Here is a 10,851-nt window from a genome sequence, read left to right as displayed (position 1 = left end):
AGAGAAGACCAATCAATTCAAATGAACCATATTTACTGGAGACTGAAAATGGAAATATCTGTCCCTCCCCTCTTACATTCTCTACTTTTGAAGTTTCCATATTTTTCAACCACATACTCAGCGCAAACATAGACTTGTTGCTTTTAGACCTTAAAGGACCTCCAGTCACTTCCATATGGGCTCTCGTCTCTCAGGGATTACTCCATGAAGAAAAACAAGTCTTTTGCTTCAAGTTCCCAGACCCACAAACCCACATAAACAACAAGCAAGTTATATTAAAAAATCTTTATTTCATGTACCAGGATTTTTGTGTGTAATTTTCTTCTTTTTAAAATTTTTCTTTTTAACAGTCTGAAAAAAACACAAAATAAAGAAAATGGAGGTTTGTTTCTTGAACTGGTTTGAGCTGAACATAAGCAGTATCCTTGGAAAAAAAATATCTCCATCAATCTGAGTCCTCCTTCTTCTTTCCCCCCCACTTTCACCCTCCCTCGCTCACACATACACATGCATATGCATGTACACACGCACGCACACATACACACCGTACATGCATTCATCTGTATTCAATCAAAAATGCTCAAGAACTTTACAGTTATCAAGTTCTTGAAAGCAGCTTTGGGATTTAAACCAACAATTCCATCCTTTGCCTATGCTGGAGTACAGGAAACTGGTTTAAACTCATTGCTGGGACTTTGGATAATGGTTTTATTTAACCCTTTCGGCCCTTTGCATTGTTAAGAGGATTGCAGGCTGAGGTTTGGGATTAAGCAGGAATTCTAGACATTCACTACAGAATGGGGTCTTCCATATGGGTCCCTATTGTCACCCAAGCTGTCTTGGGGCTCTTCAGCCATGATGGACCTCTCCTGCAGATGCCTGGGGAGAATTCATTCTGCCACCGGCTCAGCATTCCCACATAACGCTCACTCACCCTGCCCTGGGAAGGACTCCATTCTCCTCTGTAAGAGAAGAAACATGGGAGAAAGCAACATTAAACTTGGCAGCGATGCTCAGTATGTCTTTTTTCCCCCTGATCCCATTTAGTTTTCTGCAGGAGCTGAGCAGTGGTGGGAAGCAAAGACTCTTTGAACCCGAAGGATACCAATTTGAATAGGAAGAATCTACAAATTAGAGTCCTCTTAGCAAACCAGCTCTAGCCTAAAATCTTGCCCCTTCAAAGGCATTGGCCTTCTCATTTGGTCCAACCCAGATTTGCGCTTAAAAGCTAACTCTTTGCCTCATGCTAGCAGAACCATAAACTTTGCTTGACCCACCCATCATTACTTTTTTCAGTCCTGGCCCATCTTTACCTCTCAGGAGCAATGTTAAGAGAGGCAATGGGTCCTCACACAGCATTGGCATTCAGCACAATAATCATAACTTAAGAAGCAGTGGGACCAAGGTTATGGTGATTTGAACATTTACCGAATGTTGCTTCCTGTGAGGATTGCAAAGAGGGTAGCGGGAGAAGTTATGTGAGGTGCATGGATGCAAAATAGAAAGAACTGCAACTGAATCAGTGATGATAAGTAAAGAAGGTCAAGCACGTGACCAGGAAGGCTGATTTTAATACTGCCCTACAGCATCTACATCCTTGCTTCATAATGAATGCAGACAGCTTAACAAGCAAAAACTTTGGATTAGGTGGTGCAGGCCTGTCAGCAAAGTAGAAATGGGAAGTTTAGTCTCTTAAGACTGCAGATATTGCCCCTTCCACACAAAACAGATACATAAGATGGGTGCCTCAGCTTGCAACGAGCTGCAGTAAATGGGAACATGGAACCTGCTACCACCACTCTTCTTGCTACTCAGCTATTGAAGGCCCTGGAGCTCCTTACAGATAATTGTAGGCCTGCTGTAGCTTTTAACAAAGGCTCTTTACAACCATAAATGACAGCAGGAGTCATCAGGAGAAGAGGACCAAGAGGCTTTTGATGGAAAGTTTGGGCTTAGGGAATATTTGTAGGACTCTCTTCCCGTGTGCCTTTATGCTGCCACCTTGTTCCTTTCCAAGGACTCACCAAGGCAGACTGCACCATATGTTATGCTTTCCTTTCTGTTTGGCACAGATGTTCTTAGTGGGAGGAGGATGAAATGGACCCCCTATGGAAGTTGGACTTTATGGGTCATCCTTCTCTTTCTGCTGCAAGTTGTAGCATTGGCTGATTCCATGGGGGACAACCTATCTCCCTGGACCTCAAACACAGTTTAGAAGATATGAGAAGTTGCAATTTCTCCCATCCTGTGCTGTGGTGGTGAGGAAAATCTGGACCCAGCAAAATTCTTCCTCCTGTATTCTTAAAGACACAAGGCCAGAAGGGTCTCAAACTGATCATGGCAATCATGCAGGTGGCTCTCTTATGTAAGGCAGGATGAGCCAACAGCTACCTGTGGTGACTGGCAACAGAATGAAACCAGGGAATCACTTTGTAGGATGTCCTTGTCATTGGAGCTAAATCTTGGTTGGTGTGCATGGGAGGGATGCTACAGTTAAATCTGGCAAGAAGGCCTGTCCTTGAAACAGGAAAGCTAGTAACGTAAACAAAATGGAAGTCAGCAGCAAGTAGGGACCACCTTGCTGCTTTGTTTTCGAGCTTTGGAGGGAAGGCAGAGAGAGGGCGGCACATTTGCCTTCCCCAAGAGGAAATGTGAGCAGAGGTCTCCAGCGCCACGTTTCATCCTTGTTTGGTGTCCCGAACCCAGCATTAGCAGCATCTATCTCTCCTTGGCAGGAGATCGCTTTCCCCCAAGCCCAATGTTCTCGTGGCCAGTGAGGGAAATGCACCCTACTCCAAGCAGCTGACCAAGTTCTAGGAGTCTTTTAAAAGTTCCTGTTGTTTGTCATCGAATGGATTCAATTTCCATTTTCTCCTTAGAAGCCTCTCAACCCCTAAGAATTTATTTTTCACAGTTTTCAAGCTGGAAAAAAGAAAAGATGAAAAGAAAAAATACTAACTGGCTTTCTTGCAAGTAAATCCACTTATTATATTTACATTTATTTATAGTTAGTTTTCTTTTATTAAAAAATTGCCACTTTTTTTATGAAGCTTTTTTTTCGTTTTTTTTTGCAATGTCACTGTTTAACCCCAGGACAGCCACACAGTAGTGAGGCTGAGTGGATCAGCCTGAACTTTCTGAGACCTAGAAATGAGTGAATCAGCATTAACCCTTCGAACCCTCAAGGGCAGAAAGGTTACTGTTAAGCCCTGTGGACCCGACAAGGACGTTTGAATCACCAGCCACTCCAAGGGCTGCAGGGAGTGACTTCAGGCAGGCCCCAACACAACTGTGCAGAAAGGCATTTGCAGAGACACCACCGTCACTGCATGTTCACTACTGCCTGGAGATGCTCAGGAACCTGCAAGTCCACAGTGGGTTAAAAGCAGAAAGAAAACAAACTAAAAAACAGAACAAAAGAAAAACAAACTTAAAGAGTACCCCCACCCGCAAATCCAAAGAGCTGCCACCTCTTCTTCCCACTTGGTTTTTAAAAATTATTATTCTTTTTTGTTATTTCTTGGTTCCTTTTTTAAATCTGTTTTTATTAAATGTTAAAATAATGGTACATGGGAAATCATGCATTTTCTTTTAAATTTATTTTCTATTTTTAATATTTTTAAATTTATTTCTCTTGATTTTTTAAAAAGTTTTTCCCCCCTTTTTCTGTTTTTTTTCAGCATTTTGTTTCTTTTTGGAAGTTTCACTTATGTTTTTCTTTTCTTTTCTTTTTGTTTTTTGCGTTTGGAAGGTTTCCCCATGGTTGCTTTCTCCTCTCCCCACCCCGCTGCCCTCCCCTGCTGCTCCCTCCCTTCCTGCACCCAAATCCCACTCCCACCTTCCCCGCCCCCCCATTTTCAGCCCCCTCTCGACGGCTTCATACAGGGGTGGTCCGGCGGTTGGCTGTGTTAGTGTGGATAGAGTCCTTGTTTTCTTTTTGGATACAGTTGTGAACTTGGAGGAAGCTGTTATCCCTGTCTGAATTGTAGGTGGCGGTAGGGGTAGTAGCAGCCTTCATGGGGTCCCTGGTCAGGGTATACATCGAGATCTCCGTGGAGGGGAGGGTGTTGAACCCTTTGATCCCGACAGGAGAGGCATCCCTGGAGTGTGAAGGCTCAGTGGAACGGGAACTGGAGCGACTGCGTCTCTGATAGCGGTAGCGGTAGCTGGGTATGCGGGTGATGGCAGAGGACTGGAGGTAGTCCGTGGCATGAGCACTGGCACGCAGCTGTTTGTGCCGGTCAATAAACATGTGTACGGCCAGCACTCCCACCATCTCGGCTATAATGAAGGACAGGGCTCCGAAGTAGAAAGACCAGCCGTAAGAGTAACTGTTCTTCTTGGAGTCACTTTTCGAGGGGTCTCCAGCATTGGCTGATATGTACACAATGATGCCAATTATATTACTCAGACCTGAGAACAAAGGGCAAGAGAAAAGAAACCATTAGAGTTGGAAAAAAAGAGATCCCACCTAACTGCATGACCAACACCTGTTTGAGGATGGAATAGGTTTCATGGCAGAGTGGTGGACTCCCCTTCTTTGCAATCTCAACAGAGGTCGGGCTCTATGTTATGGGAATTAGGTTGGACTTGAAGGCTCTTGCAGTGCCTTCCAACCAGATGGTTGTGCAATTCTATGAATGATTTTTAGGGGGTCCCCTTGGTACCATAAGTATTAATTGGGGAAGTCTGATTGTCATAGGGTGTCTACTGTGTTTTGCTCCTCAGTTATTTTAGGAGAAATCTATCATCTACTGGTGAGACCCAAAATCACACGATCATGTTCATAGCAGCTGAGCAGCACAGCTACTTAGGTAGCTTTTGTGTAATTCATCTGATATGTGGTTGGGGCACAGCATATTGTCATTTTTCATAGTCCAAAATGATTGTCTTGTGGTAATATGGCCCTGTGTTGCACGTCTGCAAAGGGGAACCTGTGCATAAGTTCATTCAAGTGTGTAGCCATGCTGCACATTTAGGGCATATCTCTATTAAACTCTGCTTCCTACTGCTGTATGACTGGGGGCTTGCACACATGATGTGGGCCCTCCTTATGCATCCCGAACTTGGGAAAGTTACTTCTAGGTATTACCACTTCCAGGATCCTCTCACCAGCATGGAGACTACATATTGGCAGTTGTACTTTAAAAGGTAACTTTCCCAAGTTCTGGCATATATCATACATGAAAGGGGGCTACAACCTGTTGGTCAGGTTGGTTACCATACTCTTTCAAAAAGGTGGTAAAAATGGATAAGGTGGTTCTTTACCTTATAAAAATGATAGCGTCAAAGGCCTGTATATATAATGAAAACAAGTAAGAAGGCTTATACATTACTGAGGAGCTCGCTAGTGAATATGTGGGGGGACTGCATCACACATACACCACTTTAGAGCTCTTCTTAGCCAAGGCCAATCCAGTATTATCTTCTGTGTCTCTATAAAGTAAGTCCCATTAGCTCTACCCAACCCAGCCAGTGATATAGACAGTTAGGAGCTGCAGTTCAACATCTAAAGGGCCCCAAATGTAAAGAAAAAAAAAAGGTTCCTTATGCATTGTTGAAGAAGGGAAAGATGGTTTTATGATAAGCTAAACATCTTCAGAGTCATTGGGCTGAGGTACAGAGAATTGTTGGCGCTTCCTGATTTCTTCCTTTCTTTTAATCCAACAATCACATTCTGCACAGAACTCACAAACATGATGGGCATGCTAGCTGGTGAAAACCTACCCTTCCAAATGGGCTGGACATCTACTACATACACACATACACAGAATGGCCACACAGAATCCATTTAAAGCACAAAAACAACAGAAGACTTCTGTGTCACCCTGAAGACTTATTTATTTTATTGCATGAGTGTCCGTGAACAATTGCTCACTCTCTCAGATGCAAGATTGTAAAAGAAATGACTTTATTGATGCTCTCCTTTCTGTCCATTCCATGCTGACTTCAAAGAATTCAGAGCAGTATACATGTCCTCTGTTTATTCTGGCAACAACCTCTGAAGAAGTAGATTCATTGGAGAGTGGTTAATCACCATGTTGGTGGGGTGGTGAACCTGCTTTCAATGATAACCTGAATTTTAAGGAGCTAGCCTATCCCCAAGAATGCCCAGTACCCAAGGCAGATCCTTTACAGTTTGGACTTAAAGGCAGAGCTGACATGGGAGCTTAGAGCTTCAGCCTTAGACTGAGACTGGGTTGGCTTAGTGTCACCAAATTGGATTGCTGGCGGAGTAGGGATTCAAAGCTATGTTTGTCTAAGCTAAACTGGCCACTGTAACCATTTCCTAGTACTAATGTTTTTATGGCTTCAGTTTTGTATCTCGTTTTGTTTTGGATTTGTAAAGTGACTGACTAGGTCTACCAGATAACCTTTATATATTTTAGTACTCTACTAGAGCAATCTTCCCCTGTTATCACACTGTCCTGATGTTTTAGATTCTTTCATCTTCAGCCAGTAACCCTTTGATGGCAGGAAATGATGGGGATTATAATTCAGCATTATCTACAGGAGGTCACTTTTTGGAAAATTGTACTGGAATATTTGCTACTTGGATAGAAGCACAGGAGTAGGAGGAATAAAAACAGGATATGTGGTTTCGGCTTATCCAATCAAAGCTGTAAATTTGCTCCAAAATCAAGTTTTGTCAAATAACTTCCTCCCATTACCATCTTGGTTCCATAGGTCTTACTATAGTAATGTTTTAGGTTTCTCTCGCAGTTTAAGAGATAGTGGTATCTAGGGGTAAATTCTGCAAAACCTAAATGTAAGTACAGGTTTTCTTTGTTGGAAACAGTGGAGATTGAAGACACATCAATGTTTTGCATTATATAGATACCTGGTTATTAATCACAGTGCATGACAGAGCTCTGGTACAAATTCTATGAAGTGTTGTGGTCCTGACATTAATGTAATTGTGTTGATTGTGCACATCTTCTAATGGCAAACATATTTAATATAAATAAATGAAAGATGATGCTAGAAGGTCCGCTATTAAAGACCCGAGACTGTTAGAATTCTGTGAACTCTGTAAAGCAACACTGCCATATTTAGGTTTCTTCCCTCATTGATGAGCATTGTCACCATACTGAGGGTGCGTGAGGAGCTGGATTAGCAGGAGAAGCATGAAATGGTATGAACTGTGGTTGTGGTAGGGATGGTGGACACATATAGGCATAGCCATTGGTCCAAGAGTCTTGCTGATTGACACATAGTGATAGCCACAAAGATTCCTCAATGATATGTTTTCGATTGTAATATTCTTGAAAGGATACAGAGGATGGAAAATTTGTACCATTTCCCCTTCTATTTCTGCTCTGGATGTAATTGCCACTTCAACCAAATGGCATGTTAACATGTGTTTTCAATGGCTGTTTCCAAATGACGCACCCTAAAGAAGCAACTAAGTTAGTACTTCATCTTGATAAGCTGCTCTGACAAAAGTGCCAATCTTTGGGCTTTGTTCCAGGAATGTGAATGTGCCATTAAGGATGTCATAATATAACCCAATGTCCTAGTGAACTGGGGCCCTTCAACATGCCACTGTTAAAATATTATGTTTTCAGTGTAACTGTGATTACCATATCCTATGAACTCCTAGGATTTACAGTTTATGGAGGGGCAGAAGGACAAGTGTGTGGCTCCAAATTTGGTGAGATATTGAACTTATGCCATGTTTTGTTCTGAACTTTACAGGGGCTATTAAAAGTGCTGAAGGATCCACTATGCTATAGTGGTTTTGGGACTAGGACACCTGGAGACTAAGGTTCAGCTCTTCATGTAGCCATGGCAAGTCACTCTCAGTCCTAAAGGAAAGCAATGGGCAACCCCTTCTAAATACATATTGTCAAGAAAACACTGTCATAGGACTGCCTTAGAGTTGCCATGACTTGTAATCAGTCACACCAACAAAAAATTAAGTTGCTGAACCTCTAATTGATGTGTGTGTCTGTGGGGGGTGGGGGGGGGGTGGATAGTTCCTTTAAATTAGAATTTATCATCATGTGTGTGAGGCAGGGCATGGGAACCCTCTATCCCCAGAGGATATGTTTCCAGCTGGATCATGGATACCTGAAACCATGAATATGACCTAATGCTATTAAATTACATGGCTTCCACACTGGTGATTCAACATAGCTGTGCTTTAGATCTAAGATTTCAAGAGAGATATTCTCTCTAGGAATGTTCTGGGTCCTCCAGTGCAACCCTGTGCTAAGAAGGAAGCATACCACAGAATTGTCTGAAGTTTCTAACAAATTCCTAGTGAGATCTTGGTAGGTGTTTGGACTGGGTGACTCCTATAGTCTCTTCCAACTTTGTGTTTCTAAATTTCTATGGCGGAGGCTGTGTGTGTCAATAACATGCAATCAAAATCCATAATTGGAGGTAAAATCCATAGATTATGGGACAGGCCATTGTAAATAAGCAAAGTCTATATAGATGCTACAGCATTTTTAGAAGGGAGTCAAAAGGTTCCTGTATTGCTTTGCTGAAATTCTAGGCCTGCTTTTCACAACCCAACTCCCTCCAAATGTGCTAGAAGACATTCCTCAACATTAGTACTCAGTCTGGCCAGTGATGTGTTGGCTGGGCTGATGGTATTTCTAGTCCACACAATGCGTTATGGACCTAGATTAGAGAAGGCTGTCATCTGTCCTGTTTTCCCCTAATGCTTTAGACCAGTGGTTCTCAGCCTGTGGATCCCCAGGTGTTTTGGCCTACAACTCTCAGAAATCCCAGCCAGTTTACCAGCTGTTCAGATTTCAGGGAGTTGAATGCCAAAACATTTGGGAACCCCCAGGTTGAGAACCACCGTCTTAGACTATACTCATTCTAACAGCAGTTGTAAATTCTCATCATTAAATATTTTGCCATGCAAACAGGCAAGCAATAATTCCTGAATCTAGAAAAAGAGCATAAGATGGTGAAGGCTAGGTTGGGGAACTTTTTCTTTTAATCCGGTTTTCTGTATTTTCTGTATAGAGGGATGTAGAGAAACATTCCATCAAGTCAGTCTCCACTTTCAAGTAAACGTGCACAGCCTAGACACAGGTCCAGCCCTTCAGTGACAATGAGATTTGAGATACCAAACCAGTCTTGTTCATTCTTCTGAACTCATTCTTTTCATTCTTCAGTCTTACAGGCAATGCATAAATAATGAAAAGCTGTTGGCTTTCTGAACTCATTTTGAAAAAGGAATTCTGCTGGTGATAAATGTAAGCAAATCTGTGACTAAAGGAGGATGATAATGATAAGAAGCAGCACTATTTATCTGCTGTGCTTGAAACGAAGCACCACTATCTTTTGCATTGGCTGATATGGCCCACTGTAGAGCCTGCAAAAATTATTTCTGGACAGCTCTTAGGATGCCTCGGGCAGTATGGTCACTACCCCTCCTAGAATCTCCCAGTGATTTTGGGAGCGGAACTACAAAAAAGTAACATTTCCCAGTTCTGACCAATATCCTCCTAATATCTAGTTTAGGAATGAGATGAAAATAGGGGAGGTGACTTTTCCCCATCTCTTCTATAAAGCCAAATAAGCAGTGGTTTTCTCTACCAGTCAAATGGGCAGTGGAGGAAGTGGGATGACCAAGTTAGCTTCATTCCCTTATCAATGTTCATATTTTTGCTTATTTTTTCCAGTCATGACAGATGGCCTAAGTAAATGCCAGAGGGGGGAAATTACATGTGCTGGCTTACAATGTATCTCATGCTATTACTGTGTCATGCTTTACTGTGAATGCTGAGGTGATGAGGTGGACAGGAAGAAAGCACCTTGTATATCACAGACCAGTGGCTTATAGAGTTCAGAGAGTTTTAAAGCAATTTTAATTAATTAAAAAATATTTTTTGGCTGATTTTGAGAAATGACAAAATAAAGAGATGCTTTAAAGTTTCAAACTGGAACACTAACTACCTGGGATGGGATAGGGAGGGTGGGAAATAAGACAGTTTACTGTAAAAACAAATTTCACATATTCTACATTGCTGAAGCCACATTTGGATGATTATGATGTTGATGATTGTATTTTTTTTTATCTCACCTTTCCTGGGACTAATAACTTGAGATCAAAGGAGCCACTGTGTTGCATCCACCTATGCCCTGTAGTGCATATATTTATTTTAAAGCATTTATGTACCTTCCTTCATCATATCAGATATCATGGCAGAGCAGAGTACACTTCCCAATAGTCTCGCACACCTCTAAGGTAAAGAACCAGATGGCAATCTGGCTCCCATTCCATACACAGAAGTTAACCAGAATATTACCTATATAATTGCCTATTGCCTCAGCACTGGTAAAGCAACAGCACCCTCCAATGCAGCCAAAGAGAGCTAAACTAGCAAAAGGGTAAGGGAAGGCCACATGTGGCACATAGAGTTTTGTCTTTCACTTTGCCACTATTCCCATGCACTCGAGCATTTGTTGCCCGAGTCCTGTGTCACACTCTAATGATAAGGCTGACCCCACCTCTTTCCAAAAGATGTAAGATCTGTAGCTGATCCCCAAAACTACAAGCTGGAAGAAGAGTGAAGCTGCAGGGAGCTAAACTGTGGATACAGGTTAAATTGGCCCTTTGTTTTGCTCTAAAAATTGGGTTTCCTAGCTTCAGCTCTGTACACAACTGGAGCAGAATTAAATTGAATCAGGGCCCTTCCACTGTTGTATCTGAGGTCTTTTCAGACTATATGATCACAGCCATAATGCTCCCACTTGAATTACGATGACTGGATTTCATGGGATCTTGGGGAAGTCCTAGAGCTCTCTCTAGCTAAGGATTCTACCCTCCCTTAACTGCAAATTCTTGGATGTTGCCATGGCAGTTATGATGGAATGACAGTGCTA

The 10,851-nt window shown here is 42.2% G+C and overlaps 1 protein-coding gene across 1 annotated transcript in view; it reads right to left on the bottom strand.

Annotated features, from left to right (window-relative positions):
* Window positions 1–1,032: 1,032 nt before the first annotated feature.
* The window catches only part of CACNG2 (calcium voltage-gated channel auxiliary subunit gamma 2), a 172,841-nt gene continuing 163,022 nt past the window's right edge, over window positions 1,033–10,851 (bottom strand). Inside the window, exon 4 of the mRNA XM_060776982.2 lies at window positions 1,033–4,413. Coding sequence (XP_060632965.1) covers window positions 3,878–4,413 — 536 coding nt within the window. The 3' untranslated portion in view covers window positions 1,033–3,877. The remainder of the gene's footprint in view (window positions 4,414–10,851) is intronic.

Source organism: Anolis sagrei, chromosome 5 (genome assembly GCF_037176765.1).
Source record: "Anolis sagrei isolate rAnoSag1 chromosome 5, rAnoSag1.mat, whole genome shotgun sequence".
In the NCBI taxonomy this organism is placed as follows: Eukaryota; Metazoa; Chordata; class Lepidosauria; order Squamata; family Dactyloidae; genus Anolis; species Anolis sagrei.
Note: the sequence above shows the minus strand (reverse complement) of the source record. Positions and strands in the feature narration are given on the sequence as shown.